The 18,335-nt window shown below is 38.6% G+C and overlaps 1 protein-coding gene across 1 annotated transcript in view; it reads right to left on the bottom strand.

The window, feature by feature from the left end:
- ZDHHC17 (zDHHC palmitoyltransferase 17) overlaps positions 1-18,335 on the bottom strand; it is an 82,150-nt gene that overhangs the window by 40,832 nt on the left and 22,983 nt on the right. The window contains exons 3-5 of the mRNA XM_074573704.1: positions 10,874-10,996; positions 3,608-3,685; positions 2,055-2,199 (exon numbers count right to left, since the gene is read on the bottom strand). Coding sequence (XP_074429805.1) covers positions 2,055-2,199; positions 3,608-3,685; positions 10,874-10,996 — 346 coding nt within the window. The remainder of the gene's footprint in view (positions 1-2,054; positions 2,200-3,607; positions 3,686-10,873; positions 10,997-18,335) is intronic.

Raw genomic sequence — 18,335 nt, 5'->3', positions numbered from 1 at the left:
TCTCAATATGGGATGAGAAGCAATTAGGAGCAACCTCCTAGTCCACCTGCCAGTTCTCTACACAGTTACGAAAGCTGGCTCTCCTCTGATCATGCAGGTCCACAAAGGCACCAGGATCAGAACTAACAAAGCACAACAGCCTATGCTGACCTTTATTTTGACATTTATTTAGTTGTCATTTACCACATAGGTACCACAATTAGGTTCAGAACAAGGGCAAGCCTACTCTTTGAATATAAAAAAACTGGTCTCTGTAAAAACAAAAGGCAAAAAAAATTTGCAAGTAGTATATAGCAAAAGCAGTTCAAGTACCCAAACCCAAATCACGGCAGCACAAAGGAGGTGGAAAAAAAAAAAAAAAAGGATTAAAGACCTCAAATATAAAAGAATAAAAAGGAATCATGTATTTCCCATAGCTTCTACAAAACCCGTGTAGTTTCTGTATATAGGTAGTATAGCTAGAAAACTATGAGTTCAGGGATTGTTAATACAATGCTATTGATATTACTATATTTTAAATGTACAAATCAATACATAATTTTTAAGTTGAACTTTTTGAAGTGCTTCCAAAAATTACTGTTAAAATTAATATAAACTTACAGCATGCAAAGGAGACCAAAATGATAATATTTGGGGGATTTAATATGAATCATCCTTTTAAAAGCTATTGATCAGGAGTGCTGTTTCCAAGATAATAGGTTTTAAATTTTAAAGCAAGTTTTGTGTGTTTATGTATGTACACATGTAAAGACACACAGTTTCTTTTGGACTGAAGTATTATGTGCTTAGATAAATAGGACAGGTCTGTATACACACATGAGGACAAACAAATATTTACTGGGAGATTTCATAATCACAGTAGAACACTTTAAAGGCCATTTATACTTCATTAATGTTACGTTTTAAACAAGTTCCCACTTGTATAACATCTGCAAGGTTTTTCTGGTAACATAAAACCCACATACAATTATACATAATTTGCGAACAAAATACAAAACTTGTTCCTGATGAAAAAGCATTTCTCTCCAATCATTAACTCTTACAAAAGAGTGTTTATATATCATTAGCCTCTTCTTGTGCCTAGCTTACTCTCTATCATACACTAAATACTGTATTACCAAACAGTTCTCCAATACAAATAAACAATAGTTTAGTTTTTCACACATACAGGCAACATCATTTTCTGCATCAAATTTAGCATTTGTTTTACACAGACCAAACCCACGGATTTCACAGTCATATTCTACTTGACTCATTGGATCATATCTTTTTTTCTATTTAAAAGAATAAGCAGAATACAGAAGTGTGAACAGCATTAGCAAGACTGTAAAAAGAGAGGAATGCTTTGACATTTTTACATGGTTTACAAAGTAAATCAAATTTGTGCTTCAGGCATGTATCCGCAGGTGAGTAAATCTACAAATTATAGTATAGGGTGAGCAGCAAAAAGTTGAACGTGGTTTTGAGCATATAGACTGAAGGATGGGAGACACTGAGAACAATAATGAATACACATGCTTTTTACACACATTACAGATCTAGCAGTAACACAAGAAGCTAGCAAGAAGGCTTTGTGTTATTTTGGGTTTTTTATTATTTACACACGCATGCAGTAACTGCAATAAATAAAAGTTGTGGACTGAGGCATAAAAAAAGAGAAGACCTGTGACAACTCTGTCATTAGATTCTTTACCCATGTATAAACTGATGATTCTGTGAAGAATTCTGAAGTATTTGCTATCATTGACACTGTTAACTTTTAAAGATAATTTCACTAGAAATAACGAATGGTAAAAAAAATAAATGCTAGAATTTCCACATACCACACTAGACAGGTATGAATTAAAGCCAAAGTACTCAGACCACTGTTAGAGGAAATTAAGTTAGCAGGTGGCACATCAATACTGTAGTCTACAATAAAAATAATTCAATGTCCTTTATGTTTAGTCAGACAAATATTTTGCATTTCCTGAATGATAGGTATATATTTCAATTGTTTTCCTATTCTAATTTTGAGTGGAATCTATTTAAATATCATATTACTTAAAATTTACCTGTCCTTTTGCTATCAGGTAAGCAACAATTGAAGTATGTCCAAACTGGGCAGCCAAATGAATACAGCTACATCCTTCTCCATCAATTAGCGACGGATCTGCCCCATATTTCATCAGCTGTACAACCATGGATAAGTGACCCTGTCTAAATGCAACAAAAGACAAAAACCAAACAACTGAATAACTATATACAGAAAAAACTATTAAAATTCGAATATTTGAATATAACAAATATGTTTAGCAGTTAATTACACTACCAGAGCTTCCGCACTTTGACTCATACTGTGAAAACAACAAATGTCACACTCTCATTCTGCAACTGAGTAAGCAAACTCCTTCACATGAGCAAATTCTATGCAGTCAATGCATGCACCACATGAAACTGGCGTGTGTTGTATACCAAAAGGCCAGTCAACAAAAAAATCCAAGTTATTAGTTTAGAAATCTAGTCTGCTGTGGCTTCTTCTAATCCACATATGAAACCTGCTATTTTTTTTATATTTTGCCTATATCAAACTGGCTATATACTCTCACTTTTTGTGGGGCATATGGTTTATCTTTCTACTATTAAAAACAGTAGTGAAATAAAAATAGGAAGAAAAAAGAAAAAGGAAAACTGAAGGCTTATGCTTCCCCCACACCACATTAAAAGCTTAAGCATCTTTTTGGTGAAATAAGCATAGGCATATCCTTGTTGATATGATGCCTAACTGGCAGCACGCACTTTCTGACACGAGCAAAAAGATTTTTTCCATGTCAGAAGCAGCTTTGGAGACTGCTTTACAAAACAACAGATTACAGCTACAAACATCAGGAAATTTAATCAAGTTTTTGTGCTATTAATGTAGAACAGAATGTGATTTGTAACAAAAAGCTAAAATCTTCAGTGGAGGCCAGCAAGCAAGTCCTCATCCTGAGAAAACAAATTATTTTAATATATTAAATGTTCTAAAGCTAATTTTGTAAGCCTCCTTTTGCAGTCTACAGTTAAAAATATTAATATGGACAGTGTTCCTTTCCTGCCTATTTCTAGGCGGTTGTCTGAAGAAGCAGCTGCTACTTGAAAGCTGTCTTCAACTTTCCCAGCCATTCACCATTCTCAGACTATCTTCTACATCATAAATCTGATTTTAAACGGATCTTAAGAAACAATCCAAACACAAAATAGGACACTGCAAGGACAACGTCACACAAAAACATCCCTAGCCCCATCTGCACAAGTGTTGCTGAACTTTGGAAGACTGACAAAAGTAAGATCTTCAAAGTAAGAGTAAACCAACGTGACTATAGGCTCTGATTTTACTTTACTCTTTTTCCTATCGTAGCAATTATCTTCCCCTACATCAGAAAGAGATAAGACAAAAACTGAATTATATGCTGAAAGCTCCTGTAGCTCAAACATGCCACATTCACAGAGTGCTCAGTTATCAATGACTGAATTAATTCTTGCAAAGTATTCCCAGAAAATACAGGAATTTCATAAATCAGTAAGTAGCAGATTCCAAGTTAAGAAAAAACACAGGAAAAGAAAATTCCAGAAGACTTTTCCCCACCTTGTTGCCCAGTGAAGTGGGGTAGAATTTAAATCTCCTCCAAGCTGATCAACGATAGCACCTTTTGATATATAGTATCTGGAATAACAAAAATAGTAAACATTATTGCTTGTCTTGGTTAAACATAAAGGACATACAGTAAACACGTCTGATGTTATATGAAAACAGTTACAGAAGATCAGAACCTTTCCTTGCCTTCATATAACCCTCCTTTTAAGAGGTCATACATATATATTCAATTTTTTGCCTTTTTGATGTGGCTTGGGAGAGTGGGGATGCTTCCTACTGTGTTTTAAACATGCTGCTATTTCCTAGTTTGGTTCTAAGGTAAAACAGAATAATTGCTCTGTATATATTAGTACAAGCTGTCCTAACACAAAAGTATTTTATAAAATGGATTCTTCTAAATTATTTAGGGGTTGCTCCATTAAAAAGAATTCTGAATTAATGGTAAAAAATATGCTGCTAGCATATTTAGAGAATTTTGGCTAAAACGGCAAAATCGTATACAATTCAACTTGCGGCACGTATCATCACTGGAATGGCCCTGCTGAAGTCGTTGTTCCAAGAGCTCATGTCTAAGTAACATGTTCAGCCAAGTACTAAGATGTCTGCATACTTGTCAATTGCTATTAATCAAAGGACAAAAACATCTGAGTATTTAAAAAATACTTCCAAATGATGGTCTAGAAATTATTTTTCCCTCAAGAACATTTATAAAAAGATGTGCTATCTGTTGGAACAAAACAAGTTACCTATATTTAACTGCAGCAATTCATATTCATAGTCATTTGTACTGTTTCTGTGAGCCGTCTCCCTTGCTGTTTTATATGGGACACTGAACTGGCAATATTACTTTTCCTTTGTGCAAGAAAATGCACACCTTACAAAGAAATTAATGGTTTTTAAGAAACAGGCCTTCGCAGAAGGCTTCTAGTTCTTCATTCACTACTGTATAAGCCACTGGGAAAAAAAGAAAAGGGTTATTATTAACAGACCTTTGAAAATTATTGTCATTTGTTGTCCTTAAACCAGGACGAGCACTATCTAGCTATAGATTTCTAAGTGCTTGCATATTTCAAGTACCTGTGCCTGCAGGACTGCCACTTTCAAAATACCTGTCAGGTATATACGAATGGTGCTCTCCCACCCACACAAACCATCCTTCAAATCCTCAGCATTGAGATTTTGGCACCTCAATTTCCTCTAAGTGTTTCAAGACATGGCAAGAAGGGCAACGAACAAAACAATTTGAAAAACATTACTCTAAGTAACCACCTTCTTTTTCTTTAGTGCTTACTGATTCACAGACTGAAACTTCAAAAACAGCCCAAAAGCTACCTTCAGGAACAGAAACTAAAAAATGCATTAGCTAACCATATCCACACTAAAAACACCTAAAGGAAAAGTCCCTTTACACAGTTGCTTTAGAGCCACGAGACACGATGAAGTACTTCAGCAGACTTGCCAGAGTCTGTATGACAAACCAGAGTTTGTATGACAAACAAGATGTGCTCTGATTGACGCGGGACAGTCCACCCCACTGTTCTCCAGCACCAAAAGAATAAAATTGCAACATCTCTCTGCTGAAGTTAAGCTTTTGGATTTCTCCATGAGAATAACCAAATATTTTTTGAAAGTCTTGGTCCCATGTAGGTGAAAAGACAAGGCGTATATAAGGTAGAGGGACAACGTAATTTTGTTATTGTGAAGCGAAGTCTCAACTACCAAAGAATAAATTTGAAAAAGACACTGAGAAGCTATATAGTCCACCTTGGGGAGGAGTTGTCAAGATAAAAGACAGCACAGAAAAATTCACAGTCAAAGCTTGGATGCATTCGCTGATGTGACAGCCACTCATGGGGAGGTGAACATTAAACAGATTGTCTTCATTCAAATACTGGTCCCCACATAAACACAAAATATGTTCACATTCTACTGAGCAGCAGAACTGCTTACTGGTTAGTACGTTTTATTTAGAAGGAAGAACTTGCAGTTTGACAACTGGGAAAAGACAAGGCAGCAATCTCCTGCCAGATGGCACATTGGAATAACATTTTATGTTTCCTTAAGGCTATTCTTAGACTAAGTTGAGATTTATCATTGCATTTTGGTTTCAGTACACATAAATGGTGAGATTTTTCTGCAAAACCAGACTGAGAACTTAATCTCCTTGCCTAGGTAGATCTTGCAGAAGCAATTTTGTGCTTGGTGAGATTCTACTCTCGGTGAGTCATCTAAGCTTCCATGCTAGAAAATGCCTGGTGTGCAAGTCCTATTTAAGCAATCTACTTACATTCAAAGCAAGCAGATCTGGTAAGAGCTCGCCTTAAGAAGAAAATACTTCCAACTGATCTCCACATTAGGATCACTAAGTCTTTGCCAGGCATTTGAAAACTGCCCCAGCTTGAATTCAGTGCTTGTGGAATCAAAGTGTACACAGTCACAGTTGCTAGAAGGAGGGAAAGTGGAAGAGAAATCCTTGTCTGGAGAAATGTAGTCAGTAGGTAACTGTAGAGATAAAAGGCCAATTTTTGCATTTTTACAAAATTGAGTTGAAGACAGACCAAAAGATCAGTGTCATGACGAAAAGAGAATTACATTGTGGATGTCTGACACTTCTCCCTAATCCTACAGAAAGAAGAAAAGGTTCTGTAGTTTTCCTTGTAAAATATCCATGGGCTTCACTGGTATCTACACTGAATATGAAGTCTCACAATAGACAGGATGAGGAAATACTAAAAACAAGAGAAGTCTAATTCTAAGCCTGCACTCTCCACAGATGAGCTGCTAAGCTACTTCACTGGGAAGACCTTATATAATCAATACCCAGTAAGCAAGACGCTGAGACAGAATCATAGAATCATTTAGGTTGGAAAAGACCTTTACAATCATTAAGTCCAATCGATAACCTAGCACTGCCAAGTCTACCACTAAACCATGTCCCTTAAGCGGACCACTTACACTTCGACTCTATCTCTGTGATACCAAGTTCACTAGCCAACATGTTTAATGCCATTATCCATTGCACGTAATGGGCTCAAATACTGGAGACTTGGGGAAAGACGTGATAGGATCAAGCAAGAAGAAAAACACAGAATAATTTCTTTCTAAGGAAACAGAATAATCCGGTGTCTCACAAAAGAGAGAGTGACAGAGCACACGATATGCTGGGTGATATAAACTAAAATAAATCAACACCCCCTAAAGACAGAGGAACTTGGAGCGTACGAACTGTATCAAGAGCAATGAATTTTATATGCAGTTAAACATACTAGTAGTCACATGCACTCTAGTAAACAGCAGGAAGAAAATGCAATGCTGTATGTCACAGTGACAGATGCATCAAGAAGAGACAAAAGCTTTGACATATTGTTGAGGAAAAAAGAATTAGAGACATTAGATTTAAGAACATTAAATTGTCAGGGCTCATACTAAAATAACTTGAAAGAGATATGGCCGGTACAAGTAAGGTTATGTTGAATTAAAATTCTAAGAACAAGTTTCCAGCACTCAAACGTACATGGAGAGATCTCCCTAACATGTAATTGCAGACAGAGATTTAAGTACGGACTTCCACCTATCTGAATCTGACATTTTGATTTTGAACGACCTCTATGTCCAACATAATTTCTATAGCAGGAAATCGTTAGCAACATGCTTGGAGGGGAAATACAAGGTAAAATACAACATGAAATACCCATATGTTAAAGTACTTCTTTCACAAATTTAGCTTCAAAAGAGGACTAATGAGGAATTTAAAATTTGGTCCGATTTTACTCTCTGAATGACAGAAGGTCCCCAAACAAATTTTTTTGGGCAGGGTTTTTTGTTTGTTTGCTTTGGGTTGTTTGTTTGTTTGTTTTAAAGAAAAAGCTGTAGAATATATAAAATGCTAGTGAACTAAAGCATTAAGTCATAACCAAGTGCCACTGTAAGAGACAGACTGTAAATTCCCTGACGAGGGGCAGAAAGCCCTCCAAACCTTCAATGAAATGCCCCAAACACTCACAAGGAAATAAATAATGCAGGCCTGGCTTTCAAAGAACTGATAAGGCTAACACTTCTGGTGCCTGAAACTGTGGGAGAACCACTTTGTGAAGACAAGATAGTTCTGCCACTCACGTGGTGAGCTTGCTAGTTCTCAGTTCTCAAGGCCATTGTGTCCGATGAGTGACCTTTGCTTCATTATCTGCAAAATGCATATGAAAGCACACACCCTGCATATGCTAATGAAGATTATAGAGATCATGCTAAACATATATGACATATATGGCACTTGTCTCTCCACCCAAATCATGCTATATGTCACTTGGGAGAAGGGAGAAACCTGAGACGAGGCTGTCCTTGGCAAGGGGGGTGGACCATGCTAATTCAGCAAACATAAAAGAGGGGAAAAAAGAAGAAACAAAGGAAGATCGTGCCTGCGAAGATTCTTACCAAAAAAGAAGACCGTACCTGGGAAATTTTTTCCAAGAAAAAAAGAAGATTATGCCTGGGAAGATTCCCTGAAAAAGACACTGGAACCAGGACCAGTGATCTCTCTATCTCTGTTCTTTTTCTCTGTCTTTTCCTTTCTCTGTCCCTTGGTTTCTCTTTTCTCTTAGAGATGTTAAGTAACGGTTAGAGTTATTAAGTAACGACCTTAAGTACTGCTTGCCATAAATTGTTGTATACCCGTGTTAAGTAACACAATGCATACCTCACCATTTGCCATAATTTGTTACATACCTAACCGATTATTGTGGACTTGATAAGACCTATACTAGTCATTTGGGGAAACTAATAAATGTTTGTACGTGGACCTTGAGATTTATCTCACCTTAGTCCGCGCTATTGGGAATTTACAAATCTGAGTCACTCACCCCCACTCTTTCCTGAGAGTGGGACATGACAACCACGCAAGTACAATTCACTGCATTGCGAAGCTAATACAGAAACTATATGTAAGTTAATACAGAAACACTATCCACAGCATAGGCCTATTTTTTCAAATGCCTCATGTCATACTGGTGGTTTTAAATTATGGTAGTTGTCTCAATGCCATTCATTTTTCAGACCTTATAAAGACATATCAAATGAGATGGAATATCTGTAATACAAATGTGTCTTCCAACAGCTCAAATAAGATGAACAATTCATTGCACGTAATCCATTATGCATTGAAGATGGATAAAAAAAAAGCAAGCCCAAAATATAACAACTGCTTTTAAATGCTGTACTTTTCTTAAAGAAAAACAGCTATCTGAAAAATTTTACACATATCAGTTATTTCACAGCAAGTTATAAGGAAAATGGAATGCAAAGGAAGAAAACATCAGGATCTAAAACGTAAACCGGGGTCCTGCATCACTTTTGCAAGAGGCTCTCTTTCAGTGTGCTAGAAAGCACAGTGGTTACCTATCTTATAATAAAAGGAAGATACTAAAATGAGAATTATGGTTACCATGATAAGCTTCTACCCATAATAAAGACAAAAAACCTGTTGTCCTATCTATTGTATATAATTTAAAAAATTATTTCAGAAACACTGAATTACTTCACACAATCTTTTAGTTTGGAATTGACCTTTGGAGACCATCTCATCTAACCATCCCTGATCAAAGAATCTACATCATGTTGTCTAGGATCATGTCCAGTTGGGTTCCGAATGTCTCTAAGCATGGAGAGTTCACAACCTCTCTGGGCAACCTGTGCCAATGCTCAGTCACCTGCACAGTATTTCAGGTATGATATCACCAGGTATCCCAGGTGCTTATGTACATTGATAAGATACTCCCTGAGGATCTTATAAACACTGACGAGATAAGCCTTCTTTTCTCTAAGCTAAGAAGTCCAAGCTCTTGCAGCCTCTCCTCACGTCAGATGTTTCAATCCCTTCATCATCTTTATGTCCCTGCACTGGACTCACGCCAGTAAGCCTGTATCGTTCTCGCAAAGGGGAACACACAACTTCACACGGATGTTAAGCTTCAACAGTTGAGCAAAGAGGAAAAATCACCTCCCTCAAAATGCTGCCAATATTTTTCTTAATGAGGCCCAGTATACCAGTAATTTTTTCTGCTGAAAGGCTGCATTGTTGGTTCAACTCCAAGGTCCTTCTCATCAGATGTAAATCTTTATCTTTTTACCTGTCTTTATCTTCAACCACCCTGATATCTGTTGGAGTGACAACACAGCACGGCGTAAACAATCCAGGAAGTTCCTGGACTGCTTTGATGATAACCTCCTTCTGCTAGTGATAAAGGAGGCAACAAGGAGAGGTGCCATGCTGGACCTTGTTCTCACAAACAAGGAGGGGCTGGTGGGGAGGTATGTCAGTGACAAAAGAAGACTAGTGAAAACACAGGCCTTCTCCAGAAGGAAACGGGAGACCTGGTCACCCAGGATATGGACAAGACTGAGCTACTCAATGACCTTTCTGCCTCAGTCTTCACTGGCAAGTCCTCTAGCCACATCGCCCAAGTCGTAGAAGGCAAAGGAGAATCTTAACAATATTTTGTGTATATGGATTTAATTGCATGTACTTAATTCATTCGTTTTTTACTGGTAGAGAAAAAACCCAAACATATTGTATATACACTCATGACTTGTAAACCAGCAAGTACTAAGAATTACCCTTTCAGAATTTAAACTTTCTGTGTTCTGAAAGATAGTAAGATTTGACATATAGTCTCAAGTATTACGCTCCAGAGTTTATAAACTGAAAAGCAAAAAAATACCGCAAATCCCATAGCTCCACTATTAAAGATTGTTATTATTTGAAAGGGCAGTTGCAGCAATGTTACCTGTTGTAACGGCTGTGTTTTTAAAATGCAAAGAAGTTATTTAAGTTAGAACTTCTTGAAATGCTGACTGAAGTGGAAATTGCCCCTTGCATGACATTAATCTTGCTTATTGAAAAACATTCACTACCATCTAGCATCAAACTTCACCTCTTCAAAAAAGAAATTTGCTATTTCAACAAGTATACCGCAATATAAAGAAACTGCACGTGCAGCTGAACAGCTGTTCCACATGTTTATCTCATCTGAGAAGCGTGTGAGCTTGACTTCTGGACTCCTCATAGGTTTTATTTCTGTTTGTGTCATTAAAACTTTGCTGACAAAATGTAAATTAGATCTTTTGACTACTCCCCCCACCCCCAAATTTCAAAACTAAAAATTGCATTTTTAAGAAAGTTAAGATTATTTACACCTTAAAAAGAGAAATCAACATTTTTAAGGACATGACTGGTTTATTTTTAACTTAAAGTGTAATACATACTTCACCAGATCTATCCTGTTGTTGATTGCAGCCCAGTGGAGAAGTGTTACGTTTTCTTTGTCTGGTTGTCGTACATCATAACCTGCTTCCACCAGCTCTCTACATCGTTCGTATATTCCATACCTTGAAGAAGAAAACAAGATTTTTCAAAGTTGTTACCTTGGATAAAAGCGCATCTGGCAAACACCATGCTTATGGTCACAATATAAAAGCTTCAACAGAAGAGAAATGAAGCAGAAATTTTACTTTCTGTTTCTATATGATTACAGATCTCTTGCAACAAGAAGCTTCCACTGGCAGAAGTTATATTAACCAATTCAAGATTTTACAGAAAACTTGTCTCCACAGCAAACTATACAGTAAAACAAGGCAAAATATAAATAAGAATTAAACTAAGTATAACTTAAACTTTTCTCTTCCCAGGGACTCCACTACATTTGCTTCTCCCACCTCTGTTCTCCTTCCTTTCCATCTCTTGAAGACCAAAAGAGCTCAGCTAACTAATTTGACAGCATCTTCCTAAAATTCTAAGATCATCAGATCAATTACAAACACTAACAGAGGTCAAACACTTACCATTTTTCTTCTCAGATAACAAAAAGCAATTTGTCTAATGTAAATTAGTACCATCTACTTTTTTACACCACTTCAAAATTCTATACTTTAATATGAAATGAATTCTTTAATTAAAGATGACTATTAAATTGTGAGCTACTTTCACTTGTAAATAATTCTGTATACATTTTGAAAGTTGAAACAATTCAGCAAGCATAAACATCACATAGGCATCTAATGCAGGACTGACTCCAACATTAAATAATGTTTGTCTTGATGCTTACACTGTTTTACCAAGTATTTTTAGTGGCAATAAAAGAAATACAGAAAGCACATAAAGATTACATTTCAATGTCTGTACGACCCACAGGGATTTCTCAAGTCTCAAGGAGGAGACTGATGTGTGGGCAAACCTTGAAATCAAGATCAATGCCTCGTGACATCCGACTTCTGCTAGAGCAGAATGTTAACAGCCTCTCAAAATTGGAATTTAAGTAAGTTTTCCTTATGCTGCTTCTGTGTTCTACTTTCTGCAGAAGAGACAGCCTTAGACAACATAAGGTTCCTTTGCTCCACTTGATCAGCTTGCGTAACTGATGCCGAGACCTTTTTTCCAGGGTAGTTATCATTCTTACTTTTTCTTTCATGTATTTGAATGGATCCTCAATCTGGACAGTGCTCCCATAGTGAAGCCTCAAATGACTCAAATCAGCAAAGCTCAGGAATGCCTTCCTTCACAGGCTTAAAGCACGTAAATTAGTTGGACGCTATTAAAAAAGACGTACTAGACATAACAACCTACTTAGACCATGTTGTTTTGAATTTCTTAGGAAAGTTGCACTAGAAATTATGAAAAATGCTAGAAATTGCTGTCATACGCATAATCTTTCCAAACATTACAGAGGACCAGAACAAAAGACTATTGTGTGCAGAACACACCAACTGGCAACAAGCCTATAAAATTTGGTTTCTCAGACTGAGTAAAAAAGCAGCAGTCATGAATAATTTCAACGACGAAGCTTTGTTTTTAATCATTTGGGAACCGGGGGGAAAGAAGAGGTTTGGTTTACGAAGACTTAAAAATATGCAACCAGCTAGACAAGATACACATACTCAGACACACATAACTGCCAGGAAAACTGATAAGGTTCTAAGTCTGGCCAATCCCAAGGCACACCATCTTCCAAGTCCCAGTCTAGATCAGCAGTGTGGCCTGACGAGTGCTTGTTCAAGTGGCTTAACAGGTACCATTCCTGACTTTCCCCCCCTTCAGCTGAAAGGGCCACTGAAATAGGTTAGGACTACTAAAGGCAGGTCAGCCAAGAACGAGGAGTGAGAAGAGACAGTAGAAGCGATGGGGGAAAGAAGGACTTCTGAAAGCAGGACAGCAAATTCTGATCTTACTGCCACACTAGCATATTACAATATCTGGAGATAACCTGGAAAGAAATTCATATAGAATAGCAAAAAACCCTTTTGTTGACAAGCTGTTCTGCTCCAGTCAGCTGTTACAACGACCCTTCCTACTGTAGACTTCTCCTGCCTTCATTTAAAACAACTAACTGAAGCCATAACATAAGAAATTATTGACCTACAGCCTTGCTATTAGGTTTAACAGTCACCAGTGAAAAAAACTGTAGTGCCTAAGGTTGAGTTTAGCTGACTCTCATCCTGCTTAAATAAAGTACTACTACACAACAAGCAGTAATTATGTTAATAAAATATTCTAAGTTATTGGAAAGATACAAAGAACCCAAAACACAACAATGCTAACTTCTATGAAGTTTAAGAGGCAATCATGTAAACCCTTCATGCAATGGATTAGGATTTTCCTTAACATGTACTGGTTTTGGCTGAGATTAAGTTAATTCTCTCCGTAGTAGCTCCCATGAGGCTATGTTTTGGATTTGTGACCAAATCAGTGTTGATAACACAACAATATTTTAGCTGTTACTGAGCAGTGCTTACACAAGGTCAAGCAAGGCCTTTTCTGCTTCTCACACTGCCCTGCCAGAGGGCTGGGGGTGCACAAGAAGCTGAGTGGGGACACAGCCAGGATAGCTGACCCCAACTGACCAAAGAGACATCCTGTTCCACATGACACTGTGCTCAGCAATGACGTCTGGGGGAAGGGGGACATTTGGGGTTATGGTGTTTGTCTTCCCAAGTAACTGTTAGGTGTGATGGAGCCCTGCTGTCCTGAAGACAGCTGAACAACTGCCTGCCGATGGGAAGTAGTGAATGGATTCCTTATTTTGCTTTGCTTGTGCACACAGCTTTTGTTTTCCCTACTAAACTGTCTTTATCTCAACCCATGAGTTCTCACTTTTACCATTCAGATTCACTTCCCCATCCCACCAGAGGAAAGTGAGCGAGCAGCTGTGTGGGGCTCAGCTGCCTACCCAGCTTAGCGCACATTACTATTGGTCAGCTATGGTAAAACATATGAATGATTTAGGTGAGTATCCTAACAAGGTAACTACACAACACAAAATGGACCTCCTTGAAAGTAACCTCTGATATCTAGTCAGCTTTCTGTTAGACCACACTACCAAGACAGGTATAACCAAGCAGCACCGCCACAGTCTTCTGGGGGTTGGGACAGGGCAGGTGTTTGTTCTTTGGTATTTTGGCAAGGGGGTTTTGTGGGTTTTTTTATTTTATTGAACGCAAATCTCTAGTCCTGCAGAAAATGTGATGCTGCTTTCTGAAAAACTTTGCTCAAGAGAGAGGAAAATGAAGAAGAGCTGTAGCAAGCATCCGAATCGACTCCGCAGCCTGTTGAGGCAGAACGCCATCACCAATGCCCCTGCAGAAGCCCTGACAGGATGCTCTAATTATGCTCCTCCACCGACGTTTACGAACACCACCCTCTAGAATTCACCCATACACTGCTGTGAGGCCCTGGGCAAAGACTACTGCATGGGTTCAGATACAACGAGGAGTAGTAGGAATAGATTCCCTCTTCGGGCTTTACATCATAGACTTTCCCTCCTCCCCAGTGGAAGGCAAACTGCAAGTCACAGGTACTTTCTACCGCTGGGGCAGAAAACAAATCATGAAGTTCTGCAATACATAGAAGAGCCTTCTCAGGAAAACTAAACACTTTCCAAAAGTTAAACTGAGAATGAGGTATACAGCAATTTTTTATTTAAGTCAACATCAGTTTGTCTGTTCCTAAAAATTTGTTTTGGTATCTTGAACTCAATCATAACCGATTACAAAAGATGTAACACAAGGTGTAATTTAATAACACTTCACTTTAATATATTGTCACAAGAGGACTTAAGGATCTAAGACAGGCAAAATCTGCCTGGCAAAAAAGGTTAGGAATTTACAACAATTTGCTCCTCTTCCTGGAAACAGCAGGCTCTCCACAATTAAATAAAACACCAAATCTGATGCAGTCATGCACATTAACTTGATGCACACAAGTCTATGGGACCAGATGGGTTACATCCAAGAGTGCTGAAAGAGTTGGCAGACGTGCTCGCCAAGCCACTTTCCATTATTTACCTGAAGTCATGGCTAACTGGGGAGGTCCCAATGGACTAGAGGGTAGCAAATGTAGCACCCATTTACAAAAAAGGCAGAAAGGAGGATCTGGGAAACTACAGACCTGGCAGTCTGACCTCAGTAGCAGGGAAGGTCATGGAGCAGATCATCCTGAGTGCCATTACAAGTCATATAATGGACAACCAGGGGATCAGGCCTAGTCAGCATGGGTCTATGAAAGGCAGGTCCTGCCTGACGAACCTGATCTTCTATGACAAGATGACCCAATTATTGGATGAGGGAAAGGCTGTGGATATTATCTACCTAGACTTTCAAAAAGCATTTGACACTGTTCCCCATAGAATTCTCATGGAAACACTGGCTGCTCATGGCCTGGATGAGCATACGATCTGCTGGATCAAGCACTGGCTGGATGGACGGTCCCAAAAAGTGGTGGTCAATGGAGTTAAATCCAGCCGGCGGCTGGTCACAAGGTGGTGTTCCACAGGGCTCGGTGTTGGGACCATTTTTGTTTAGCGTCTTATTGATGACCTTGATAAGGACATAGAGTGTATCATCAGCAAGTTTGCAGATGATATGAAGCTAAGCGGGAGTGTTATCTACATGAGGATAGGGAGGCTCTACAGAGAGACTTGGATAGATCGGACCGATGGGCCAACACTAATGGAATTAGCTTCAACAAGGCCAAGTGCCAGGTCCTGCACTTGGGCCACAATAACCCCATGCATCGCTACAGGCTTGGGGAAGCGTGGCTGGAGAGCTGCCTGGCAGAAAAGGACCTGGGGGTTCTAATTGACAAGCGGCTGAACATGAGCCAGCAGTGTGCCCAAGTGGCCAAGAAAGCCAATGCCATCCTGGCTTGTATTAGAAACAGTGTGACCAGCAGGAGGAGGGAGGTGATTGTCCCCCTGTACTCAGCACTGGTGAGGCCGCACCTTGAGTATTGTGTCCAGTTCTGGGCACCTCAATACGAGAGAGATATCGAGGTGCTGGAGCGAGTGCAGAGGAGGGCAACGAAGCTGGTGAAGGGCCTCCAGAATAAACCTTATGAGGAGCGATTGAAGGAGCTGGGACTGTTTAGTTTGAGGAAGAGGAGGCTGAGGGGAGACCTCATCGCTCTCTACAACTACTTGAAAGGACATTGTAGAGAGGTTGGTGCTGGTCTCTTCTCCCACGTAATTAGCAACAGAACAAGAGGGAATGGGTTCAAGCTGCAGCAGGGTAGGTTTAGGCTGGACATTAGGTAAAAATTCTTCACAGAAAGAGTGGTCAGACACTGGAATAGGCTGCCCAGGGAGGTGGTGGAGTCACCATCCCTGAATGTGTTTAAGAGTCATTTAGATGTGGTGTTAGGGGCTATGGTGTAGGGGAGAACTTTGTAGAGTGGGGTTGATGGTTGGACTCAGTGATCCCAAGGGTCTTTTCCAACCTAAATGATTCTATGGTTTCTTGAGCTCTGTCCTAGAAATGCAGCATTCTTTTCTCACACACTACCTACAGTATTCTTCCATCAATTTGCTGCAGCTGACTTCACCTTGCCTTCTCCAAAGGTTCATGATGCACTGTTAGATTACAAAATGAGAAAGTTACCTATTTCAGACACTCAACGCAATCGTGCTCATAATGTTGTTATAAAGGGCTCTATGCCCTTCAAGAAAGAGGAATGGAGGAAAAGATTCAAATCATCACAAGAGACTGGTGTATTAACGTAAAAAAAACCTCAATGTCTGGGTGAATTCTAGAGGGTGATGCTGTAAACTTCAATATGGAGTATAATTAAAGCACACTATTGAGCTTGCCTTGTTCTGAAAGAAATGGGACTAGTTCTTCCAGGGCAAAAATACCATCACTGTCTCTAAGCCATTTTGGTAACTAACCTGTAACATTTTATTTGTCATCACAAGTTAAAGATAGTCTGAATTAAATACTTTCAAAAATAGTATCCTAGAAGCCTTTTGCATTTTAAGTATGTAGTTCATTTTTTAGTCTTTTGTCTGCAAGCACATTGACTCTTGGAAATAGACACTGCCAGCTTTGCAGCATGATTAACGTAAAATTTGGCCACAATACTAGGAAGGAATCTCTCTTCAGTGAGCACATCACCATGCCAACAAACAGTAGGTAAGCCAGGAGCTCACTCCCTCATCTTGCTATCATTGTAATTCCAATCAAAGCTGTTTTAACTGGAAATGCAATTAGTAGAAAAATGACCTTTTTATCTTTTGAAGTCTCATTCCCATGAATGATGGTTAAATACTGACAAAGCCTTTCATGCATTCTCATGTGTTTTTTTGTGTTGAGCAGTAAGGCAGTTTTGTTTTCAACAGCGCAAGGATAACTCAAGAGCTGCTTAATGAACTGTTAACAGTGATGCTGAGAGACAAGAGAAATTCAGCTCTTGCATATGTTCCAAGCCTCAAATTTAAGTCTAGACAGTTGTGGCTGTATTACTAGTGTGGTTAAGAAAATCCCACCCTTCCATGTCTACTTCAGGTACGTTTAACTTTCAGCAATATAATCAAACTCCTTGGGCACAAATGACCAGGCATAAAGAATATGCACTTATCTCACAGTCTGCCCAACCTCTCCTGTGAGTAGACAAAAAAAGCCAGCAGTAATTGTCACTTTGTTCAACCCTCACCATTTTGAATTATTCCATATATATCTTTTTTTTTTCCCTTATCATTTACCCTATGAATGTCGAGAAATAGTGAGGAAAAGAGCACGTTCTCAAATATATCCAACAATTCACTTTCTGAACAAGCATATTTCATATTTCATGCTGCATTATTTCACAACGCACACAACTTCACTTTGAATTATCTCAGTGAATAAAACTAACAGAAAAGTTAATCTTGCAATAATGAAATCGTAACACTTAAGCACAAGGAATCAATCTCGCAGAAGTCACAGAAGCACTCATTAATATCATTAAAGTTTAATACCCATGTTCATAACGGTTATTTAACATACTTTCAGCATAGCTGGAATTTGCTGAAGTTCACTACAAGCAGAAGGCACCTATTCACTCTAAACAGAACTGAAAATCAGGATGCGAGGATTAATGTGCCGCAAATTTTGTTCTCCTAGTCATCACTTCTCTACCTGTGAACATTTGCTAACTTTTCCTTAGTTTCATGGCTTAGAAGATTTAAAACAAAATTTTAAGTTATTATGTTAACACACTACCCTCCCCAAGACATCATATTTAAAGTTATGACTCCAGCCTTGGATGACACAGGGCTACAGGTACCAGAAGAGATAGAAATAAACACACATGACATTAAACACACACAACTCCACTAAATTTCACTTTTAAATTGCTTACAAGTTTTTTTACAAGATTCCATTCCCTTGCAGCTCCAATGAGAGCACTGAATATCACAGAGAA

Source organism: Larus michahellis, chromosome 1, assembly GCF_964199755.1.
Source record: "Larus michahellis chromosome 1, bLarMic1.1, whole genome shotgun sequence".
Lineage (NCBI taxonomy): Eukaryota > Metazoa > Chordata > Aves > Charadriiformes > Laridae > Larus > Larus michahellis.
Note: the sequence above shows the minus strand (reverse complement) of the source record. Positions and strands in the feature narration are given on the sequence as shown.